This window comes from Hyla sarda, chromosome 4 (genome assembly GCF_029499605.1).
Source record: "Hyla sarda isolate aHylSar1 chromosome 4, aHylSar1.hap1, whole genome shotgun sequence".
NCBI classification, from domain to species: domain Eukaryota; kingdom Metazoa; phylum Chordata; class Amphibia; order Anura; family Hylidae; genus Hyla; species Hyla sarda.
The window spans coordinates 249740772-249767023 of NC_079192.1; the positions used below are offsets into that span (position 1 = coordinate 249740772).

General features: G+C 40.7%; 1 protein-coding gene across 4 annotated transcripts in view; it reads left to right on the forward strand.

Moving 5' to 3' along the window:
- The window catches only part of DOCK4 (dedicator of cytokinesis 4), a 351745-nt gene that overhangs the window by 160504 nt on the left and 164989 nt on the right, over positions 1-26252 (forward strand). For all 4 annotated transcript variants that reach the window (XM_056573904.1, XM_056573906.1, XM_056573905.1 and 1 more), the window contains exons 13-17: positions 12348-12473; positions 16918-17042; positions 18922-19084; positions 19432-19538; positions 25577-25733. In XM_056573904.1, the coding sequence (XP_056429879.1) occupies positions 12348-12473; positions 16918-17042; positions 18922-19084; positions 19432-19538; positions 25577-25733 (678 nt within the window). The remainder of the gene's footprint in view (positions 1-12347; positions 12474-16917; positions 17043-18921; positions 19085-19431; positions 19539-25576; positions 25734-26252) is intronic.

Consider the following 26252-nt stretch of genomic DNA (forward strand, 5'->3'; position numbering starts at 1 on the left):
TGGAGGCACCCTGTTTGGGAACCACTGGCTTAGAATACCCCTATGTCCACCCCAATGCAAATCCCTAATTTAGGCCTCAAATGCGCATGGCGCTCTCACTTTGGAGCCCTGTCGTATTTCAAGGCAACAGTTTAGGGCCACATATGGGGTATCGTCGTACTTGGGAGAAATTGCTTAACACATTTTGGGGGCTTTTTCTCCCTTTACCCCTTATGAAAAGGTAAAGTTGGGGTCTACACCAGCATGTTAGTGTAAAAAATAAAAACATTTTTGTACACGAACATACTGGTGTTGCCCCATACTTTTAAATTTCACAAGCGGTAAAAGAAAAAAAGCCCCCAAAAGTTGTAACGCAATTTCTCCTAAGTACGGAGATACCCCATATGTGGGCGCACAACAAGGCTCAGAGGGGAGAGTGCACCATGTACATTTGAGGTCTAAATTGGTGATTTGCACAGGGGTGGCTGATTTTACAGCGGTTCTGACATAAGCGCAAAACAATAAATACCCACATGTGACCCCATTTTGGAAACTACACCCCTCACGGAATGTAACAAGGGGTATAGTGAGCATTTACACCCCACAGGTGTCTGACAGATCTTTGAAACAGGGGTCTGTGAAAATGAAAAATAAAATGTTTAATTTGCGCAGCCCACTGTTCCAAAGATCCGTCAAATGCCAGTGGGGTGTGAATTCTCAATGCACCCCTTATTACATTCTGTGAGGGGTGTAGTTTTAAAAATGGGGTCACATGTGGGGGTCCACTGTTCTGGCACCACGGGGGGCTTTGTAAATGCACATGGCCAAATTCTCTCTCCAAAAGCTCAATGATGCTCCTTCTCTTCTGAGCATTGTAGTTCGCCCCCAGTGCACTTCACGTCCACTTATGGGGTATTTCCATACTCAGGGGTTATACATTTTGGGGGGTATTTTCTGCTATTATCCCTTGTAAAAATTTGGGGGAAAACAAGCATTTTAGTGTAAAAAAAATATATATTTTTTTTTACATATGCAAAAGTCGTGAAACACCTGTAGGGTATTAAGGTTCACTTTACCCCTTGTTACGTTCCCCAAGGGGTCTAGTTTCCAAAATGGTATGGCATGTGTTTTTTTTTTTTTTTTTTTTTTTGCTGTCCTGGCACCATAGGGGCTTTCTAAATGCGGCATGCCCCCAGAGCAAAATTTGCTTCCAAAAAGCCAAATGTGATTCCTTCTCTTCTGAGACCTGTAGTGCGCCAGCAGAGCACTTTTCATCCCCATATGGGGTGTTTTCTGAATCGGGAGAAATTGGACTTAAAATTTTGGGGGATATTTTTTGCTATTACCTTCTTTTAAAAATGTAAAATTTTTGCTAAACCAAGCATTTTTGGTAAAAAAAAAAAAATTTTTTTTTTTTACATATGCAAAAGTGGTGAAACACCTGTGGGGTATTAAGGTTCACTTTACCCCTTGTTACGTTCCCCAAGGGGTCTAGTTTCCAAAATGGTATGCCATGTGTTTTTTTTTTTTGCTGTCCTTGCACCATAGGGGCTTCCTAAATGTGACATGCCCCCCGAGCAAAATTTGCTCTCAAAAAGCCAAATATGACTCCTTCTCTTCTGAGCATTGTAGTTTGCCCGTAGTGCACTTCAGGTCAACTTATGGGGTACCTCCATACTCAGAAGAGATGGGGTTACACATTTTGGGGGGTATTTTCTGCTATTAACCCTTGCAAAAATGTGAAATTTGTGGGGAAACACACATTTTAGTGAAAATTATTTTTTTTTTTTTTACATATGCAAAAGTCGTGAACCACCTGTGGGGTATTAAGGCTCACTTAATTCCTTTTTACGTTCCTCAAGGGGTCTAGTTTCCAAAATGGTATGCCATGTGTTGTTTTTTTTTTTTGCTGTTTTGGCACCATAGGGGCTTCCTAAATGCAACATGCCCCCCCAAAAACCATTTCAGAAAAACGTACTCTACTGCGCCCGCCGAACAATTTACAGACATATGAGGTATGTGCTTACTCGAGAGAAATTGGGCTACACATTCAAGTATAAATTTTATCCTTTTACCCCTTGTAAAAATTCAAAAATTGGGTCTACAAGAACATGCAAGGGTAAAAAATGAAGATTTTGAATTTTCTCCTTCACTTTGCTGCTTTTCCTGTGAAATGACTGAATGTCATTTTGAATACTTTGGGGGTGCAGTTTTTATAATGGGGTCATTTATGGGGTATTTCTAATATGAAGGCTTCTTCAAATCCACTTCAAACCTGAACTGGTCCATGAAAAATAGCGAGTTTGAAGATTTTGTGAAAAATTGTGTGCTGAACTTTGAAGCCCTCTGATGTCTTCCAAAAGTAAAAACTTGTCAATTTTATGATGCAAACATAAAGTAGACATATTGTATATGTGAATCCAAAAAAAAGATTATTTGGAATATCCATTTTTTTTTTATCCAGCTTCAAAGTTAGAAAAATACAAAATTTTCTATTTTTTCATCAAATTTGGGTATTTTTCATGAAGAAAGGATGCAAGTTACCACAAAAATTTACCACTATGTTAAAGTAGAATATGTCACGAAAAAACTGTCTTGGAATCAGATTGATAAGTAAAAGCATTCCAGAGTTATTAATGTTTAAAGTGACAGTGGTAAGAATTGCAAAAAAGGGCTGCGTCTTAGAGCTGAAAATGGGCTGCATCCTTAAGGGGTTAATCTCCTTAGCTTGCTTACCATAGCACACTTAAAGACATTTCAGTACATGTCTAGGTATTTTCTTTATACATGTAATGAATTATTTCCAAATACAGAATACAATAAAAATAAGAAAGGAAACCATTAAATAATTTCTAAAACCTCTTCCCCCTTTTCTCAACCTCTCTTCTAGCCTGCAGAATAAAAAATAAATTAAAAAAAAACATAAAGACCAGCAAACGTTTATAAGAAAGAGACCAATTTTCCCTATATTCAAGGGGATAAGGTTTTTTTTTAATTTTTTTACTGTAATTGTTTGGTTATTCACATTTGTGATAGTCCAATTTCAGAACAACATTTTTAAAGTATGCTAAATTTATAGGGATGGCATTTATTGCTGTGGAAAATATTAGAAGAAGCAGGGATAGAGCTAGCCATGAGATGAACTAAATATTCAATTTTCAGACACAATCTGCGGGACAGTTTTTCTCCATGACTGCAGGATCAAAATACCCACATACTGTAACTTTTGGCCTAAATAGTTTGTTTATCCCATAGCAGCCATTCACAGCTTAGATTTTATTTTACCAGGGATCGTAAAGATATGAACACTGAGATGTGATTGGTTGTTATGGGCATAACAAGAGAGCTTAGATGTCAGTCCGATTAACAAACTGTTGCCCAGTTTTATTAGTTTGTAACCGTGAAGATGCATGGTCCTTCATAGGTTCTGTAGATACAAAACAGAAGAGTATTTTTTTATTAATACGCTTTTATCTAGTATTATGGCCATTATGAGTCTTTAAGTTTACTACTAATGTTTATAACCTGAGCTAATGTACGGTAATAATTACAAACACACATTAAAAATTACTTTGCTTTATGTTTCTATAACATTATTTCTGTCTTTCCTAGAAGTCATAATATAAGGGGAGATTTCTCAAAACCTTTGGAGAGGAAATGTTGACCAATTGCCCATAGCAACCAATCAGATTGCTTCCTTCAATAAAAATAAAATAAAAGAAGCAATCTGATTGGTTGCTATGAGCAACTAGTACACTTTTTCTCTGCACAGGTTTTGAAAAATCTCCCCCATAGTCCTTAAACACCTTGGGGTGTACGACCAGGGCGTACGACCCTGTTCCCAAATCCTTGAGGACTCAGGACGTAAACCGTTGTCACCAGCAGAGAACTGGTTAAACCTGGTGGGTCCTGGTTGCTCAGGGCAACCAGGACCCACGGCTAATGCCAGACACGGGGGATCGGGCCGATGCCCGGCATTAGCCCTTTAGACACCTTCTAGACGGCTTCTAAAAGGAAACCAAAAGTGTTCCGGCAGCTCAACGGAGCAGATCGGGACTATCACGACATAATTCCGATGTCCTGATCAGCTTACTGGACGACAGGAGGGTCCTCGCCTGCCTCCTGGTCGTCCGATCGGCGATCTGCTGCTCCAAGCCTGCTCAGCAGGCTAGAGCAGCAGAGCGCCGAGAACACTGATCAATGCTATGCTATGGCATAGCATGGATCAGTATATGCAATCAGAAGATTTCATGTTGTAGCCTCCTATGGTGGCTAAAAAAAAAATTTAATAAAAGTTAACTAACCCCTTTCCTAATAAAAGTTTAAATCACCCCCCTTTTCCTATTTTTTTACTAAAATGTGCTGAAAAAATAATGATATGTGGTATCGCTGCATATGCAGATGCCTGAACTATTAAAATATAAGGTTAGATAACGTACACGTAAAAAAAAATACCAAAATTGTGCATTTTTGTTCACTTCATATACCATAAAGATATTAATAAAAAGCGATCAAAAAGTCCCATCAAAACAAAAATGGTACCAATAAAACTACAGACCACAACGCAAAAAATGAGCCCTCAAATAGCCCTGTATGTAGAAAAATGTTAAAATGTTAGGGGTCAGAAGGTGATAATTGTAAACATACTAATTTTGGTACCGTATTTATCGGCGTATAACACACATTTTTTAGCCTAAAGTCTATCTGCGTGTTATACGCCGATAAGCCGCTGCAGTTAAATGATTTAAAGTGGGCGTTTTATATCAATGAACTGCAGCGGCTTTTGCATTTGCAGAGACCTGCTGTCGCTGCCCGCTTCTCTGCCCCTGCCTGTCCTGGGGTCTAGAGCCCTGCTGCCGCCGCTTCTCTCCCCCTGCTATCGGCGCCGCTGCCCCTTCTCTCCCCCTGGCTATCGGTGCCGCTGCCCCTTCTCTCCCCCTGGCTATCGGTGCCGCTGCTCATCATTGCGCCACACCGTGCAGCGCATAGCAACGACGCAGGGGAAGCACACTGGAGGCATGAAGCAGCGTGGACCAGACCCCGCAACAGGTAATTATACAACCGGGGATGGGGGAGGCAACGGGGCAGCAGCGCCGGCAATGGGTGCCGCTGCCCCTTCTCTCTCCCCCTGGCTATCGGCACCGCTGCCTCATTACTGATAACCAGGGGTAGAGAAGGGGCAGGGCTCTAGACCCCAGGAAAGGCAGGGGCAGAGAACCCAGCAGCGACGGCCTCTCTCTCCCTGCCTTTCCTGGGGGCTTCTGCGGGGTCAGAAACAGTGTATCGGGGTATACACATGCACACACACGCACCCTCATTTTACCAAGGATATTTGGGTAAAAAACTTTTTTTTTACCCAAATATCCTTGGTAAAATGAGGGTGCGTGTTATAGGCCGGTGCGTGGTATACCCCGATAAATACGGTAGTTAAATAAAATAAAACCTACATGAATTGGGTATCCTTATACCCGTATAGACCTACAGAATAAAGATAGGGAAGCCCCCAAAAGTTGCAAAATTGTGTTTTTATTTCATCCCGCAAATAATTTTTTTTGTGTTTCGTTGCAGATTATGTTATAAAATAAGTGATGTCATTACAAAGTACAATTGGTAACGCAAAAAACAAGCCCTTATATGGGTCTGTTGGTGCAAAATTGAACGCGTTATGATTTTTTGTAGGGGAGGAGGAAAAAAACGAAAGTGCAAAGACTAAAATAGTTTTGAGTCCTTAAGGTGAAAAATGGCTGAGTCCTTAAGGGGTTAATGCATGTGTGTATTTATTTTATAATAGATTTCTTATTACATTTTTCCATTACTGCTTTTGAGAAAATAGATGGTGTTCTACTGTTTGCTAATTTCGTCACTTGACTGTTTAGTAATTAGGTTCCATTTTTTGAAAATGATTTAATATCTTGCAGAAATGCAATTATGGAAATCATGCAAACTGTTTATTTGTGATAAATAATACAATTTGATTATCTTGATTTTATGTACAATGTACGTTCCCTCATTTTGCAACAACTCGTTTATTTGTTGAAATCATTATAGACGGGGCACAACAACCACTTATTCCCTGCAGGCAGTTTTGTTGTTGGTAATGAAGTGATGCAAACTGTAGTTTGGTAACAGTTATGGTGTCTTGATGGCAACCAGCGCTCCTTTTATTCTCTATGGAACTTCTGAACATTTCCAGGTTCTGTGGGCCATAGAGAATAAAGAGAGTGTCGGCTGCATTTTCTCAATTCACTCCATTCTTTTGACAGGTGTGGTACCAGCAGTTGCCCATTTAATGCTCTATAAGAATTATAGCTCTTAAAATTGGTACTAAATAAAAGCAATATGTTTGCTATTTTAAAGGAATACTTAGGATAGGGGATACATTTCTGATCGCGGGGGGGGGGGGGGGGGGGTCCGACCGCTTGCCCTTGGTAGGTAGTTAATCCCCCTATTAGCTAAAAGTCCTTATTAGATTTGTGGAGAATGCCCCCTATTAGCTAGAAGCCCCCAGTACAGTGAATCCCGGTGGGATTTTGCTGTCAAAATTTTTAGTTTTAGTTTTATTTAACCCCTTAAGGACCCAGCCAATTTTCACTGTAGGACACGGCCATTTTTTGCACATCTGACCACTGTCACTTTAAACATTAATAACTCTGGGATGTGTTTACCTTTCATTCTGATTCAGAGATTGTTTTTTCGTGACATATTCTACTTTATGATAGTGGTAAATTTTTGCTGATACTTGCATAATTTCTTGGTGAAAAATTCCAAAATTTGAAGAAAAAATTGAAAATTTAGCATTTTTTTTTTACTATGAAGCGCTCTGCTTATAAGGAAAATGAATATTCCAAATAAAATATATATTGATTCACATATCTATTTTGAAAACTAAACCCCTCAAGGAACGCAACAAGGGGTACATTAACCCTAACGCCTCACAGGTGTTTGACGACTTTTTGTTAAAGTCGGATGTGTAAATGAAAAAAAACTTTTTTCACTAAAATGCAGTTTTTCCCCAAAAATTTTACATTTTTACAAGGGGTAATAGGGGAAAATGACGCCCAAAATTTGTAACCCCATTTCTTCTGAGTATGGAAATACCCAATGTGTGGACGTCAAGTGCTCTGCGGGCGAACTACAATGCTCAGAAGAGGAGGAGCGCCATTGAGATTTTGGAGACAGAATTTGGTTGGAATAGAAGTCGGGGGCCATGTGCGTTTACAAAGCCCCCCGTGGTGCCAGAACAGTGGACCCCCCACATGTGACCCCATTTTGGAAACTACACGCCTCACAGAATTTAATAAGGGGTGCAGTGAGTATTTACACCTCACTGGCTTTTGACAGATCTTTGGAACAGTGGGCTGTGCAAATGTAAAATTACATTTTTCATTTTCACGGACCACTGTTCCAAAAATCTGTCAGACACTTGTGGGGCGTAAATTCTCACTGTACCCCTTATTACATTCCATGAGGGGTGTAGTTTCCAAAATGGGATCACATGGGGGAATGGGGTCCATTGTTATGGGTGCTTTGGAAACACGTGGCCTTCAATTCCGGACAAATTTTCTCTTCAAAATCCCAATGGTGCTCCTTCTCTTCTGAGCATTGTAGTGTGCCAGCAGAGCACTTTACATCCACATATGGGGTATGTTCTTACTCAGAAGAAATGGGGTTGAAAATTTTGGGGGGCTTTTTTCCTATTTTCCCTTGTGAAAATGAAAAATTTAGGGTAACACCAGCATTTTAGTGAAACATTTTTTTTTTTCCCATTCAACTTTGAAGAATTTTCATTAAACGCCTGTGGGGTGTTAAGGCTCACTATACCCCAGTTTACATTCGGTAATGGGTGTAGTTTCCAAAATGGGGTCACATGTGGGTATTTCTTTTTTTGCATTTATGTCAGAACCGCTGCAAAATCAGCCACCCCTTTGCAAATCACCAATTTAGGCCTCAAATGTACATAATGCGCTCTCACTCCTGAGCCTTGTTGTGTGCCCGCAGAGCATTTTACGCCCACATATGGGGTATTTCCATACTCAGGAGAAATTGCGTTACACATTTTGGGGGTCTTTTTTTCCTTTTAACACTTGTTAAAATAAAAAGTATGGGGCAACACCAGCATGTTAGTGTAAATTTTTTTACACTAACAGGCTGGTGTAGCCCCAAACTTTTCCTTTTCATAAGGGGTAAAAGGAGAAAAAGCCCCCCAAGATTCGTAGTGTAATTTCTCCCGAGTACGGAAATACCCCATATGTGGCCCTAAACTGTTTCCTTGAAATACGACAGGGCTCCGAAGTTAGAGAGCGCCATGCGCATTTGAGGACTAAATTAGGGATTAGATAGGGGTGGACATAGGGGTATTCTACGCCAGTGATTGCAAAACAGGGTGCCTCCAGCTGTTGCTAAACTCCCATCATGCCTGGACAGTCAGTGGCTGTCCGGAAATGCTGGGAGTTGTTGTTTTGCAACATCTGAAGGCTCCGTTTTGGAATCACTGCCGTACAATACGTTTTTCATTTTTATTGGGGGGGGACAGTATGGGGGTGTATATGTAGTGTTTTACCCTTTATTTTGTGTTAGTGTAGTGTTTTTAGGGTACGTTCGCACTGGCAGAGGTTTACTTTGAGTTTCCCGCTAGTAATTTGCGCTGCGACGAAAAATTTGCTGCAGCTCATACTTGAAGCAGGAAACTTACTGTAAACCTACCCGTGTGAATGTACCCTGTACATTCACATGGGGGGGGGGGGGGGGGGGGCAAACCTCCAGCTGTTTCAAAACTACAACTCCCAGCATGTACTGAAAGACCGTGTATGCTGGGAGTTGTAGTTTTGCAACAGCTGGAGGCACACTAGTTGGAAAACCTTCAGTTAGGTTCTGTTACCTAACTCAGTATTTTCCAACCAGTATACCTCCAGCTGTTGCAAAACTACAACTCCCAGCATAGCGGGACAGCTGTTTGGGCATGCTGGGATTTGCAGTTTTGCAACATCTGGAGGGCTACAGAGACCACTGCACAGTGATCTCCAAACTGTGGACCTCCAGATGTTGCAAAACTACAAATCCCAGCATACCCAGACAGAAAAAAGCTGTGTGGGCATGCTAGGAGTTGTAGTTTTGCAAGATCTGGAGGGATACAGTTTAGAGACCACTGTATAGTGGTCTCAAACTGTAGCCCTCCAGCTGTTGCAAAACTACAAATCCCAGCATGCCCAAACAGCTGTCTGGGCATGCTGGGAGTTGTAGTTTTTCAACATCTGGAGGGCTACAGTTTGAGACCACTGTATAGTGGTCTCAAACTGTAGCCCTCCAGATGTTGCTAGGCAACTCACCGGCTTCCGTAGGATCCAGGGAGCAAGCCGCACGACATGCCGATCACCGCAGCTGATCGCATCACGCAGCCTCCACCAATGGGTAAGTGGACTTCGGCGCCCGGTCCCCTTCGGTTTCCCCGTCCTGTCCCGCCTATTGTGGGTGGGCAGAATGGAGAAAACGAAAGTTAAACCCCCCCCCCCTCGCCCCAGATCTGCTATTGGTCGTCGCTTTTGATTACCAATAGCAGGAATAGGAGGGGTGGCACCCCTGCCACCTCACTCCTATCCCTTCAGGGGGATCGTAGGTGTCTTAGACAACCGCGATCCCCCTTATATCCCGGGTCACCATAGACCCGTATGACCCGGAATAGGCGCAAATCGCAAGTGTGAATTCACTTGCGATTTGCGCCGATCGCCGACATGGGCATTTGCGCGGGGTGCCTGCTGATCGATATCAGCAGTCACCTCAGTCCGGTCCCCGACCGGAGCTCGGCGGGGACCAGAATTCCCACAGGCGTACAGGTACGCCCTTGGTCCTTAAGACCCAGGTACAGAAGGCGTATCCATACGCCCTGGGTCCTGTACGGGTTAAAATTCTTTCCCCGGCCTGCACACCTGTGACTCACGGCGCCGCAGGGGGGAAGAGAAGTCTGTGTGCGCTTTGCTGTGCGTGCGTCCCCCAGTGTCCCTTCCCCCCTGTGGCCCAGTAAGTGAGTACCCTGCCAGAGAGGGGAAGAACGCGGAAGCTGCAGTGGATTCCCGTGCCGGTGTAGTGAAGAAAAATGGCTTGCTTAAGGTACTGTACCCTTTCCACCCCTCTTTACCCCTTCTCAACCTTGTCCATCCCCCCTCCCGTCACCCATGTTTATCCCCCTTCTCACCCATGTCCATCCTCCTGTCATTCATGTCCACCTTGTCCACCCCCCTGCCCATCCCTGTCACCCATGTTCACGCCCCCATTCTACCCAGTCATCCATGTCCACCCCCCGGTCTGCCCCCCAGTCTACTCCCTGTCATCTATGTTCACCACCCCATCCACACCCCAGTCTTGCCCCCCCAGTCTACCCCCTGTCACCCATGTTCACCACCCCATCCACACCCCAGTCTACCCCTCTGTCACCCATGTCCACCCCCCTATTCACCCCTCTGTCCCTTTGCCACCCCAGTCCACCCCTCTCTGTCACTCCTTTCCACCCCTCTTTTAACTGCTTGTCACGGTTGTCCACCCCTCTGACCACCTGTCTCCCATGTCCACCCTCCTGTCATCAATGTCCACCTCTGTCCAATATCCACACCTCTGTCATACCTGTCCATCCCCGTGTCACCCATGTTCACCCCTCATTGTCCACCCCTCTGACCACATCCTTGTCACCCCTGTCCACCCCTGTCACCCCCGATGCCCCCCTGTCACCAATGTACACCCTTCTACACCCATCTGTCACCCCCTGTCACCTATGTACACCCCTTTGCAACCCATGTACACACCTCTACACCCCCAACACCACTCCGTCACCCCTGTACACCCCTCTATCACCCCCTCTGTCACCCCCTACACCCCTCTGCCACCCATGTACACTCCTACACCCCTCTGCCACCCATGTACACTCCTCTGCCCACCTCATACCCCTGTACACCTTTCTACACCCCTCTGTTACCCCTTTACACCTATACACCCCTGTTTTCCTCTTCACTTGTAAAAGGATAATCTATAGGCTGATGCTGGTAAAGTGCGGAACCTAATAGATTTGTTTTGCAGGTTTAAGACTATGTTTCCACATAGGTTTTTTTTCTGGCATTTTTTGGAAAATTGCCACTGCAGTTATTGAGCCAATGCCAGAAGTGTATTTCAATGGAATGGAATGGGAAATATAAAGGAAGGACTTTTACTTCTCCTTCCTACTACAGGGTGGGCCATTTATATGGATACACCTTAATAAAATGGAAATGGTTGGTGATATTAACTTCCTGTTTGTGGCACATTAGTATATGTGAGGGGGAAACTTTTCAAGATGGGTGGTGACCATGGCGGCCATTTTGAAGTCGGCCATTTTGAATCCAACTTTGGTTTTTTCAATAGGAAGAGGGTCATGTGAGACATCAAACTTATTGAGACTTTCACAAGAAAAACAATGATGTGCTTGGTTTTAACGTAACTTTATTCTTTCATGAGTTATTTACAAGTTTCTGACCACTCATAAAATGTGTTCAATTTGCTGCCCATTGTGTTGGATTGTCAATGCAACCCTCTTCTCCCACTCTTCACACACTTATAGCAACACCGCAGGAGAAATGCTAGCACAGGCTTCCAGTATCCGTAGTTTCAGGTGCTGCACATCTCGTATCTTCACAGCATAGACAATTGCCTTCAGATGACCCCAAAGATAAAAGTCTAAGGAGGTCAGATCGGGAGACCTTGATTGCCATTCAACACTTTCCAGGAAACTGTTCATCTAGGAATGCTCGGACCTGACACATGACAAGATGGTGCACCACCACATTATGGGTGTCAGGTCTGAGCATTCCTAGAGGAACAGTTTCCTGGAAAGTAAGTGTATTGGTCTATTAGCTAGCAGACCGCAGTATGCCAGTTTCACCCCCCCCCCCCCCCCCACACACACCCCCCCCCCCCCACACACACACACACACAAATTAGGTAGAAACAACCCCTTCAAAAAATAAAAATACCAATTTCCTTCGCTGGGCCCTCCTTATCCTCCAATCTGTCACCCTGAAGTGTCTGGACCTTCTCCTGCATGTTTCACGATGAAATGTCATCATCACGCAGAACAATTCCCAGGCACAAAAGCAATAAAATGTGAGCAGAAAATAAAATTTTCCTTTTTTGTTTTCTCCTTTACATGTTAAATATTGAGATCTATACGGTAGATAAAGCATTGAATGTCAGGTTGACTTGATTTCACTCTTTGGATAGTCAGCCTGGTACTGAATACTTAATGATTTATGCTAAATTTGCTGAGTTCCATACAAAATGATGTAAATAGCCTCAGAATTTCTCCTGAATACATAACTTCTGAGCTCTTTTTCTCACTTTTATTCCAGGATTGGCAGTTTCTCTTCAGCTGCTTCATGGAGACATTGAGCAAATTAGAAGAGAATACTCTTCAGTGTTTACCCGTGGGGTGTCAATAACAAGAAAGCTTGGCTTCTCAGATATCATTATGCCTGGTAAGCTATAGAAAAACAAAAGATATATGTCGCAGAAGCTGCAGACACTTTAGTAAACTCTAATGTTTCCTAAACAGACTTTTCCAACCGTGATTGCATTGAGACAGCTGCTCGGTTACATTTGTTTATATATATATATATATATATATATATATATATATATATATATATAATTTTTTTTTTTTAACCTTTTCGGAACACTGCCCATTTTGGCCTTAACCACCACGGACATATAATTACAGTTATGTGAGATGCGCTCAGGAGCTGAGTGTGCTTCGTACCTGCTGGGTCCTGGTTCCTATCAGCAACCAGGACCCGCGGCTAATACCAGATATCGCCGATCGGGCGACACCAGTTGGTCGTGGCGTCTAAACATGGAGAAAAAACTGCCGGTTAGCTCAGCTGAGCTGTTCAGGACCTCCGTGGTAAAATCGCACCATCCCAAACAGCTGAGAGGACAACGGGAGGCACCTTACCTTGCTCCTTGCTGTCCGATTGGCGTTTTCTTGCTCCAAGCCTGATTTCCAGGCTAAAGCAATCGAGCACAGATTACACTGATCAATGCTATGCTATGGCATGTCATTGTTCAGTGTATACAATCAAAGGATTGCATGTAATAGCCCCAGTGGGGGATAAAAAAAAAAAAAAAAGAGATTTAACACCTTCCTGAATAAAAGTTTGAATCACCCCCCTTTTCCCATTTATAAAAAAATAATATATATATGTAAATAAAAATAAACATGTGTGGTATCGCCGAGTGTGTAAATATCCGAACTATAATATAATGTTAAAGGGGTACTCCGGTGAAAAACTTTTTTTTTTTTAATCAACTGGTGCCAGAAAGTTAAACAGATTTTTAAATTACTTCTATTAAAAATCGTAATCCTTCCTGTACTTATTAGCTGCTGAATACTACAGTGGAAATTCTTTTCCGTTTGAAACACAGAGCTGTCTGCTGAATCACGAGCACAGTGCTCTCTGCTGACATCTCTGTCCATTTTTAGGAACTGTCCAGGGTAAAAGGAAATCCCCATAGCAAACATATGCTGTTCTTGACAGTTCATAAAATGGACAGAGATGTCAGCAGAGAGCACTGTGCTCGTGATGTCAGCAGACAGTTCTGTGTTTCAAAAAGAAAAGAATTTCCGCTGTAGTATTCAGCAGCTAATAAGTACAAGAATGATTAAGATTTTTTAATAGAAGTAATTTACAAATCTGTTTAACTTTCTGGCACCAGTTGATTTAATAAAAAAGTTTTTCACCGGAGTACCCCTTTAATTAAACCGCATGGTCAATGGTGTACACGTAAAAAAAATTCCAAAGTCCAAAATTGCATATTATTGGCCATTTTGTATACCCTAAAAAGTTATAAAAAGCAATAAAAAGGTCCCATCAGAACAATTTAGTACCAATGAAAACTTCAGATCACTGCGCAAAAAATGAGCCCTATACCGCCCCGTATACGGAAAATATAAAAAGTTATAGCGGTCAGAAAATGACAATTTTAAACACTAATTTTGGTGCATGCAGTTATAATTTTTGTTATGTAGTAAAATAAAAAACTATATATCATTGTAACCGTATGGATCTACAGAATAAATATGTGGTGTCATTTTTACCAAAAGGTGCACTACGTAGAATTGGAAGCCCCTAACATTACAAAATAGCATTTTTTTCCAGTTTTGACCCACAAATATTTTTTTTCTGGTTTCACCATAAATTTTTGGGTGAAATGATTGATGTTATTATAAAGTACAATTGGTGGCACAAAAATCAAGCCCTAATATGGGTCTGTAGGGGCAAAATTGAAAGCGTTCTGATTTTTAGAAGGTGAGGTGTAAAATACGAAAGTGCAAAAAGGGAAAATCCTGTGGCTCTTAAGGGGTTAAAGGGGTTCTCTACTGGAAAAAATTTATTTTTTTTTTAATCAAATTGTGCCAGAAAGGTAAACAGATTTGTAAATTACTTCTGTTTAAAAATCTTAATCCTTTCAGTATTTATCAGCTGCTGTATACTAGAGAGGAACAACTTTTATTTTTGAATTTCCATTTGTTCTTACTACAGTGCTCTCTACTGACACCTCTGTCCATTTTTGGAACTCCCAGAGTACATGCAAATCCCCATAGCAAACCTATCCTTCTCTGGACAGTTCCTAAAATAGACAGAGGTGTTAGCAGAGAGCACTATGGTCAGACAGAAAGAAAATTTAAAAAACAAAAGAACTTCCTGTGGAGCATATAGCATCTAAGTACTGGAAGCATTAAGATTTTTAAATAGAAGTAAATTACAAATCTGTTTAATTTTCTAGCACCACTTGGTTTATATAAAAAAAAAAAAATTTCCATCGGAGTACCCTTTAAGGACACAACCAGCTATCATTTTTGTGTTTTCATTTTTTCTTCACACTTTTTACTCTTTTTTTTATTTTTACTGAGCCATGTGAGGGATTGTTTAATGTGCAACCAATTGTACTTCCTAATAACACCTTTCGCTTTACCATAGAACGTACAGTGCAAAAAAATATATATAATAATAATTGTTTGGGGAATTTGAAAATAAAATGCAAATTTTCTACTTTTGGCGGGGTTCGTATGTACACAGTGCACTTAATGTAAAACTGGCATGTTCTTTTTTTTATATTTTAATAGTTTTGGATATTTCTGCATTTGGCAATACCAAATATGTTTATTTTATTGTTTTTAAAAAATTTTATTTTTAAAATTTTATTTAAAATTATTTATTTAATTTTCTATTGGGGAGGGGCTTATGCACATTCATTAAGGGATTATGTAGAGCAATCTTATAATTGTTAATACTGTTCAGCGCTATGCATAGGCATAACACTGATCTGCCAGAAGGAGTAGGTCGCCAGAGCCAGCCAGGAGCTGGTCGGCGGAGCTCCGATGGACATCTTAACTCATTTGCCCAATGAGTTGGAACAGATACCGAAACTGCTTTAGACTTGAGAGAAGAAGATGCTGAAAACCAAAACAAAAGGTTAGCCTGGATAACATGAAACACATGCGGAGGGCAGTTTACCGTGCAGCAGCAAGCAGAGGTACTATGGATGACACTGCTCAAAATGTCCCTCTAGCAAAGAATAGCAGGTCCGTGGTGCAGGTGACTCTTAGTATTTACTCCAGAGCCTGTATGGGATATTCAAAGAGATGGATAGTGCTCAGAACAACTACTCGTAGCCTGGCAGGATAAAGCATGGCGCAGACGAAATTCAACATTTGAAGACCTTTCTTGATATCCAGAAACTACTCTCTTCGTTTTTGAACATCTGCAGAAAAAGTCAGAAAACCTTGAAACTCGCTATCTAGCAATAGTAAGATCAGGATGGTCCCTTGCAGAACATAGAATAACGGCCAGATCTTTTAAGTGCAGGATCCATAGCAATACTGTCCTCCTTTATGAACCCAGTGTCCGCACTTATAGCCAGTACCGCAGCATACACATCCTTAATGGTGGAATCGGTAACAGAGGTCGCATCACTGAGGGAAGCGAGGCCTACCTCAGAACGAGGGTTCCTGGGCCTTTGTTGCAGCAGAGTCCCATTTTGGAAGAGGAGTAGCCAGCTCCACCTGGTCCCCAGAAGCATCAGAAGAGGAGTCCCAGTCAGTCCTGCTATCGGAGCGGCACCTCTGTTACATTTGTACAGTTGTGTACATAGCTATTACTTCTCCTTCCTGCTTTTTATTGACTTTAATGCTCCATTTCAAGTATGAGATAATGTTTATGTAGCAGGTTAATTCAGTTGTGTTAAACATTGAAACAGTTGTACATATCACATTATTGCAATCACATATTCAGGGTTATATGTAAAAAATTGGCATCTTGAATTATATCTTGTCCTCGTAGGCCCTTTATTTCTACCTATGTATACACATAAAGGAAGGTATATATTGACCCAAAAAATTCTACAGGCCTCTAGTGTCCCAGTAACTTATAATGGCTGCTTTTGGATGCCTACTGAAAGGCAAAGGGCTATGAAAATTATCAGAGAAATATGTGAAAAATATATTGTGTGCTTATATAGACAGTGTCATATAGACATGCTGTATACTTAAGAAATGGTTCAATCTTTTCTTAATTATTATTTTTTTTAATTGATCACTTATTTAGTTAAAATTAGAGATTTGCCCATCATCAGGATAGTCCATTGTTATGTGATTGTAGGGGTACAAACACACCCACCTATCAGCTTTTCGGAAGAGCCGTTCTGCTTGGGTGCACACTAGATTTCCAGCTCATTGTGTAGTAGAAGGGCCCATGTTACTGCAGCGAAGCTGCCATTCACTTAATTGTAACCCAGCTTGGCCAGTATACAATAAACACAGCTGTCTGAGGATAGACCATCAGTTAAAAAGTCCCAGGAAACCCCTTTACCTTAATTTGCATTTTTTTTTTTACTCTATTTGTTTGTTTTCTTTTTTTGCAGGTGACATGAGGAATGACTTATACATTACCATAGAAAAAGGAGAATTTGAAAAAGGGGGTAAAAGTGTTGCAAGAAATGTACAAGTTACAATGGTTATTGTGAACAGTGAGGGACAGATTCTAAAGGTAATTGAGCTTAGTTTACATTAGCCTCATAGCTTATGTTACCTATATAACTATGACAACTAGCATTGGGGCAAAGATTATTGTCTACACAGGTGTAAAAAGATTTTGATGTCACTCCCAAATAATATACATCACCACTCATTTTACTTTCCTTGGGGGAGTGAATTAGGCAGCCAAGTCCTCTTATCACTCAACTAACTTCCCCCCCCCCCATGTTGTTGCCCTAAGGTAGCTGCAACTGACAACTACAACTTAAATGCAGTCCACTAAGGTTTTGGCATTTTTTATGACAATTCCAATGCTGTAGACCTCACATTTATTTCTGTCAATGCCAAAATGCCATTGATTCTTGTATTTGTGTGTGTGCGCGTGTGTATATACATATATATCTTTCTATAAGTGGGGAAATATCCATCATGTGTTGCAATCATAACACAGTTGTTTTCAAAAGTAAGTTATGGAATATTCCTGGCTTGTTAGGAAATTCATATATTCTTCTACTTCCAGAGAGATATGTGGTAAAGTGAATGCGGAACACTAGGTTCACATGAACCCAGCATAAAAGATATACCTTGCGTGAATATATGATAAACTATTACTGATTACACCTCGGTAGTTGGTGACAAATATTCTATGAGGCCACTTTCACCGTCTTTAGATCAGTATTTGTAAGCCTAAACTATAAGTTGGTCTTCAACACCGAAAAGGTGGAATTCTTCTATTATTGTTCATTTCTGTTTAGGTTCCACTCCTAGTTTTGGCGTTCAGATTCTGACCCGAAAGACTGAGCAATATCATTTAAATAAGAGAGGATTCTTGATACTGAATAAAGTTATATGAACCTGTTCCTATATGTTGTCATTGATTGTGAAGAAAAGCCTTAGATTCTAGTAATTCTTTGCTTCACTGGATTTTACTACTTTGCAGTCCCTTTAAATTGTTAAAATGCTAATGAATTCCACTTAATAGTTTTCAATCTCTGAGTCCAAACAATGAAAATCATGTGGCTTGTATTATGAGGACTAATTTAATTAAAATTATAGAAGCAAAATCCCAAGTGATGAAAACGATGAAGGATTACCACTTTGTTACATTAGTGGCTCCTTGAACCCAATTTATTATATTTCATTGACAGTGTTGATGTGTTAATAAGACTAATACCATACTGAACAGCTGACACAAACGTAAAAAATTCTATATATAGTAAGGTCTCATAAATGTGGTAAAATTGAGCTTGAAGCCTGTATGTCAACACAAGATATGTCATAGGGATCTGATAAATGCAGTTGTCTGCTGAAGGTGACCTATATGAAGAGAAGAGGGCCCCAACCCACTGTGTCCATTGCGTGCTGTATCCAGGTGCTAGTAGAATCCTTAGCAACCTTGCCACTCATTTTCCGTCTGGATAGACTCCCCTCACCAGGCAGCTCAGGTGTGAATGCAAGACGTGAGACCGACACGTATGAGATATTTATGGCATATATGCTGCATGTACTTTTAATAGGGGCATAAGGGATAAGTGTCTGATCATGGAGGGTCCACCACCGGCTCCCCCAGGATCTCCTGAATGGGACCCTGGCTCTCTGAGAGGAGTATGAGCTCCTTTCAGGCGCTCCATTTATTTCTATGGGAGCGCAAAAGAGATGAAAGAGTGCTGTACTCGAGCATCTCCAGGGCTCTCCTAGAAATCAATCCCCTCGATCAGACACTTATCCCCTATAAATTGTCTTTTAGTGGAAAACCCCTTTTTAAGTCAATGCCCCAAGAAAGTCTTTAAAGTTTCTCTTAGATGTTGCTTTATTTTTAATTAGCTGCAATAGATAATATTCTTATTACTCAAAGCTTTAGGAAAGATGTTCGGTTTGTTTCTTTTTCTTAGGATTATATATCTTTTGGTTCAGGAGAACCAGCTGCTCACGAGTATCATTCGTTTGTATTATATCACAACAACAGCCCTAGATGGGCAGAATTACTAAAGCTTCCTATACCTGTGGATAAATTTAGAGGAGCACATATCCGATTTGAATTCCGGCATTGTTCTAGTAAGATTTCCATTCCATTTCCATCTCCATTACATAGTGTAACATCTATGAAATATGTCATGCTGTCCCATAAGTCAAGAACTTAAAGGGGTATTTCGGGCAAAAACATCTTATCCCCTATCGAAAGGATAGGGGATAAGATGTCTGATCGTGGGGGGATACGCATAGAATGCGGGCTGCTGCAGGGAAATCGCAGGGGTCTCCGCAGCAGGCCCCCCGCGATCAGACATCTTATCCCCTATCCTTTCGATAGGGGATAAGATGTTTTCGCCCGGAATACCCCTTTAAAATGTGTATTCCTTTCATGTATTGCTATATAAAATGTTGTTAATATTTCCCCAATATAGCAAAAGAAAAGGGTGAGAAAAAATTGTTTGGCTTTTCATTCATTCCACTGATGCAAGAAGATGGTCGAACGTTTCCAGATGGCACTCATGAACTCATTGTACACAAGGTAGTTTTACCGTCCCTGAACAACTGAATGTGTACCTTGATAGGTGTAAAATGTTTCATCCAGTTTATATGTGTCCAATGCATTGCATATAAACTTTACCCTCCATGTTTCTCAGACATTGTTGGCGCATACACAAAAATTGTTGACAGATAAAATCCAGAGCTTTATTGGTCCAAGTAAAGAATCAACTGATGCCATAAAGTTAAACAGATTTGTAAATTATTTATTTAAAAAAAATCTTAATATTTTCAGTACTTACCAGCTGCTGTATGCTCCAGGGAAGTTCTTTTCTTTTTGAATTTCCTTTCTGTCTGACCACAGTGCTCTCTGCTGATACCTCTGTCCATTTTAGGAACGATCCAGAGCAGGAGAGGTTTGCTATGAGGATTTGCTCCTACTCTGGACAGTTCCTGACATGGACAGAGGTGACAGCAGAGAGCACTGTGGTCAGACAGAAAGGAAATTCCAAAAAAGAACTTTCTGTGGAGCATACAGCAGCTGATACCTACTGGAAGGATTAAGATTTTTAAATACAGGCTGCAGGCCTGTATTCTGGGAACTTTAGAGCAAGTGAGCTGAAATCTGCATTTATTTGGATTTGTTTGCACATAGTATTATTTCCCATGAGTGTGCATCTTAAAGGATAGCTGTCATTAAAATAAGAAACAATCAGTACAAGTAGAACAACAGCCAGCACCTGTTAAAACTTACATTCATTAAAGTCCTTTAAAAGTCTATATGGACAGCAGTGAGGGAGGAAACATAGGAACAATAAAGTCCAGTGTTATGGCATAGAGAAATTCTTTATATTGCTGACATGTTACAGGTCTATGGACCTTTAATCATGGCATACATGTTTTTTTTTGTACTAACCATAGTGCCTACTACTCCACCCCACCGAGGGGGGTGGGAGGAGGGACTCAAGTGCACAATAAACAAATATAACTTTATTGTTCTATGTGACTATAAAAACAACAAAACATATGAAGAAACACAAACGAAAAAAAGACTCATCAATAATGTAGTACTGTATTAAATCAGTCCTGTTATTAAGACTATGTGGCTGTATACTGCTCAATAGGTAAATCCACATTATCTCCCTATTGCGGAGGTGTTGTACTAAATCTCCACCTCTCTTGGACAGTGTAACCCTTTAAATGCCTGAGAACTTGAAGGAGACATCCCCTTCCCTTGGTAATGAACTAAAAAAGTTTTACACATTGGATATACACTGCTAAAAAAATAAAGGGGACACTTAAACAGCACAATGTAACTCTCAATCACACTTCTGTGAAATCACACTGTCCACTCAGGATGCAACACTGATTGACAATCAATTTCACATGCTGTTGTGCAAATGGAACAGACAACAGGTGGAAATTGTAGGCAGTTAGAAAGACATCCCCAATAAAGGAGTGGTTCTGCAGGTGGTGACCACAGACCACTTCTCAGTTCCTATGCTTCCTTGCTGATGTTTTGGTCATTTTGGAATGCTTGCGGTGCTTTCACTCTAGTGGTAGCATGAGACAGAGTCTACAACCCACACAAGTGGTTCATGTAGTCCAGCTCATCCAGGATGGCACATCAATATGAGCTGTGGCAAGAAGGTTTACCATGTCTGTCAGCGTAGTGTCCAGAGCAGGTAGCCGCTACCAGGAGACATGACAGTACATCAGGAGACGTGGAGGAGGCCGTAGGAGGGCAACAACCCAACAGCAGGATGGCTACCTCCACCTTTGTGCAAGGAGGAGCACTGCCAGAGCCCTGCAAAATGATCTCCAGCAGGCCACAAATGTGCATGTGTCCATTCAAACGGTCAGAAACAGACGCCATGAGGGTGGTATTAGAGCTGACGTCCACAGGGGGGTGGGGTTGTGCTTACAGCAGGACGTTTGACATTTGCCAGAGCACACCAAGATTGGCAAATTGGCCACTGGCGCCCTGTGCTCTTCACATATGAAAGCAGGTTCACACTGGGCACATATGACAGACGTGACAGTCTGGAGACGCCGTGGAGAACGTTCTGCTGCCGGCAACATCCTTCAGCATGACTGGTTTAGCGGTGGGTCAGTAATGGTGTGGGGTGGCATTTCTTTGGGGGGCCGCACAGCCCTCCATGTGCTTGCCAGAGGTAGCCTGACTGCCATTAGGTACCGAGACGAGATCCTCAGACCCCTTGTGAGACCATATGCTGGTGTGGTTGGCCCTGGATTCCTCCTAATGCAAGACAATGCTAGACCTCATGTGGCACCACAGACTGTCCAGGAGTTGCGGATGCTTTAGTCCAGGTCTGGGAGGACATCCCTCAGGAGACCATCCGCCACCTCATCAGGAGCATGCCCAGGCGTTGTAGGTAGGTCATAGCCACACACACTACTGAGCCTCATTATGACTTGTTTTAAGGGCATTACATCAAAGTTGGATCAGTCTTTAGTGTGGTTTTCCACTTTGATTTTGAGGGTGACTTCATAACCAGACCTCCATGGGTTGATAAATTTGATTTCCATTGATAATTTTTGTGATTTTGTTGTCAGCACATTCAACTATGTAAAGACGAAAGTATTTCATACGATTAGTTCATTCATTCAGATCTAGGATGTGTTATCTTAGTGTTCGCTTAATTTTTTTGAGCGGTGTACTATTGGTAATTGGGCCGGAAACCGGTCTGACATGTTCCGGTTTTCTTTTCATAAGATTTCTTTTGGTGCTTCCTATGTAGTTCATGTGACATTCAGTACAAGTGATTCTGTATACTACATATTTACAATTAAAATTACAATATTTAAAATTAAATACTGTTACAATTAATGAAAGATTTTACAGGATATTTCACATTATCTACTGTACCCTCAATACATGTACATTTCACAGCAAATTTGCAAACACCACGTCTGGGTTCCGAGCACTTGTGAGAACCTTTAATAGACAGCCAGGATTCATTATGCTGCATATCGCTAACCAAACAAGGTGATAAAGTAGGTGCCCTCCGACTGGAGAAACGTACACCACATTGTAATACTCGGCCCAGATCTGGATCGCAGGACAACATAGGTAAATGACGTGTTATAATATTTCTGATTTGTTTAAACTCGCAACTTTAAGTAGTTATAAAAGTCATGGCCTTATCTTGTTTTTCTTCATGTTTTACCTTATCAAGAAGTCCAGAACGATGGATAGGATCTACACGTCTACGGGCTCTGTTTAGTGTCCACCACGGATAGCCTCTCTGTTTTAGTCTGGTGCATACTCCATCTGCATCCCTTTCAGATGACAGGAATTGTAATTAATGTATTTTATCAACTTAATGGCAGTATTCTCATCCGATCTGGGCCGAGTATTACAATGTGGTGTACGTTTCTCCAGTCGGAGGGCACCTACTTTATCTTCTATGCTATCAACCAGTTTGGTTATCGATGTGCAGAATAATGAATCCTGGCTGTCTGTTAAAGGTTTTCACGAGTTCTCTGAACCCAGATGTGGTGATTGCAAATTTGCTGTGAAATGTACATGTATTGAGAGTACAGTAGATAATGTGAAATATCCTGTAAAATCTTTAATTAATTGTAACAGCAAATATGTAGTATACAGAATCACTTGTACTGAATGTCACATGAACTACATAGGAAGCACCAAAAGATTAAGAATCTTAAGAATACAGGAACATGTCAGACAGGTTGCTGGCCCCCTTACCAATATCCAATGTGTCTAAAAATGTTTTAGTTAATCACCAAGGGGATGTCTCCTCCTTCAAGATCTTAGGCATTGAAAGGGTTACACTATCCAAGAGAGGTGGAGATTTAGTACAACACCAGGGAGATAATGTGGATTTACCTCTTGAACAGTATACAGCCACATGGTCTTAACAATAGGACTGCTTTAATACTACATTATTGATGAGTCTTTTTTCATTTGATTCTTCATATGTCTTGTTGTTTTTATAGTCACATAGAACAATCAAGTTATATTTGTGCATTGTGCACCTGAGACTATTGTGCAAACATGTATGCCATGATTAAAGATCATTGGACCTGAAACATGTCAACAATATGAAGAATTTCTCCATGCCATAACATTGGACTTTATTGTTCCTATGTTTTCTCCCTCACTACCGTCCATATAGACCTTTAAAGGACATTAATAAATGCAAGTTTTAACAAGTGCTGGCTGTTGTTCTACTTGTATGGTATTCGCACTGAGGATTGCCACGCACCGTGGGGCCCGGTGAGCTGATACTTTGTTTCTTTGTTTAAAAAGCAAACAAACAAAACTTCATGTGGTATGCTTAGCTGAGTGCATAGCCCTTGTATTTGTGATCGGCTCCCTTCAAAGGGCCAAGTGGGCATTGTGGGGATCAATAGAAAAAAGCCAGTCAGAAATGAAGAGGCACCGCTCTCAGGTACACTTATCTTCCCATTTGTATAGCAAACAGTCCTCCTCTGCAGGAAACTCTTGACTACTACCATATTAAAGATGAGATGTCACCTGTTCTGACATGACTATTTTAGAAAATAATGGTATTCACCATAATTTAAAAATCCTAGGTCATATTATAAAGAATGCTGTACTTGCCCTCTGTTAGTCTTTTTACAGAAGAAGAGATCTATTAGTCAAGTCCAGTAGGGCAGAGAGAAGCCCCTGGTTCAGGCAGCATGAAAGTGACAGGTTCCCTTTAAAGGGGTATTCCAGGAAAAAAAACTTTTTTTTATATATCAACTGGCTCCAGAAAGTTAAACAGATTTGTAAATTTCTTCTATTAAAAAATCTTAATGCTTTCAGTACTTATGACCTTCTGAAGTTAAGGTTGTTCTTTTCTGTCTAAGTGCTCTATGTTGACACGTGTCTCGGGAACCGCCCAGTTTAGAAGCAAATCTCCATAGCAAACCTCTTCTACTCTGTGCAGTTCCCGAGACAAGCAGAGATGTCAGCAGAGAGCACTATTGCCAGACAGAAAACAACAGCTCAACTTCAGTAGCTAATAACTATTGAAAGGATTAAGATTTAATAGAAGTAGTTTACAAATCTTTTTAACTTTCTGGAGCCAGTTGATATAAAAAAAACATTTTTCCTGGAATACCCCTTTAACTTCAGAAGCTCATAAGTACGGAAAGGATTAAGATTTTTTAATAGAAGAAATTTACAAATCTGTTTAACTTTCTGGGGCCAGTTGATATATAATAAAAAGTTTTTTCCTGGAATACCCCTTTTAAATTGACAGCTAAGCATAACCAGTTAGTGAGCATATGTACACTGTCCAATCAATGTCTGCCTTGACTTCCTGAGGGACATGTCCCATTGATAAGAGGAATAGTAATGCCCAGTTGTCTCGTTACTCATAGATATTCTAAAGGAATATATTTATGAGAAAAGATGTTCCAGAATAGCTACTTTATGGGAAAAACAAGGATTTACAAAATCAGAAGTAGGTCCTCTTTAAATATTTTTTTAGAAAAAGGTAATCGCATTACTAAACAGAAGAGTTGTGAAATATTCAATATCATTGGACCAACATGCACATTATAGCAGTTCATCAAATAACAGCCCTTGTAAGTTTCCCATGCAAAACCTTTTTAGAAACTTAATGACCAGGTATTATGTTATCATGTAATGTAAAATATTCATAGATAGATATATATTATAGATATTGTGTTCTTCTGATAACATTGATTACAGTGGTAGAGAATTAGGAGAAGAGAATTGAAAGCTTCTACTAAATTTTCAAATACATCATTTAATTCAGATCTACAGCAGAAAATAGGGCATGTATGAACAAACCCTATACTGTATTCTATTCTCAGGAACATTTATTTAAATGTTTCTAAAGATATCCACACTGTAATAGTTATAGTATTGTTCTTGAACACCTTACGTTTTTTTTGTTCCCTTCACTTGTCAGGGGAGTAAATTCTATTAAATATACATAAGATTATTATTTTTGGTAAGACAGTACAAGTTTATTATGCCCTCAGGAACAATCTCTGTTTGCCTTACTATCACACTAGACATGGTGAACAATTCTACTTTGTTGTTGCTTGTTGCAGTGTGAAGAGAACACCGTTTTCCAAGATTCCTGCCGCTACCTCAAACTCCCATTTTTGAAAGGAAATCAACACGGAAATAATAATCAAGCTGTTAAGAATACAAAGGAGTCTTTTTGGATAACCTCATTCCTTTGTTCAACCAAGCTAACACAAAACGGTATGGAATTAGAGAAATGTTTCATCAAATATTAACTCTGCTGCCATGCAAGAGTCTCCTTTCTATCGCTTTGTAGAGTTGTGATCAAGGCTTTACTGCTTGTGCAGGATTGACAGTACAGACTGTTTATATGCATGGCTCAGAGATATGTTTTCCTGTTACCTTAGAAACAAACTGAAGTGAGAGCTTATGACGGATACTGCAGCGTTCTTAGTAAGAGTAGTAATATTCACATGTTAAATATCACTCAATTTTTATCTGTAGTCTTCCTTCAATAATAGTGTTATCATTGCCAATCTGCAATGCGGTACTGTGATGTATACTCCAATTAGGGACAAATCAATTGTTTAGTTATTCTTTAGGGTACAGTGTTTATCCTTGGAGAGAAATCATCTAAATACACATCCCTCACTTAACCACTTCACTATCGGTGTAAACAGAATACTGTTTACGGTAAAGTGCCAGATAACAATGCCAAATAGAAACCGTTTATCTGATGGATTACAAGATATTTGTTTA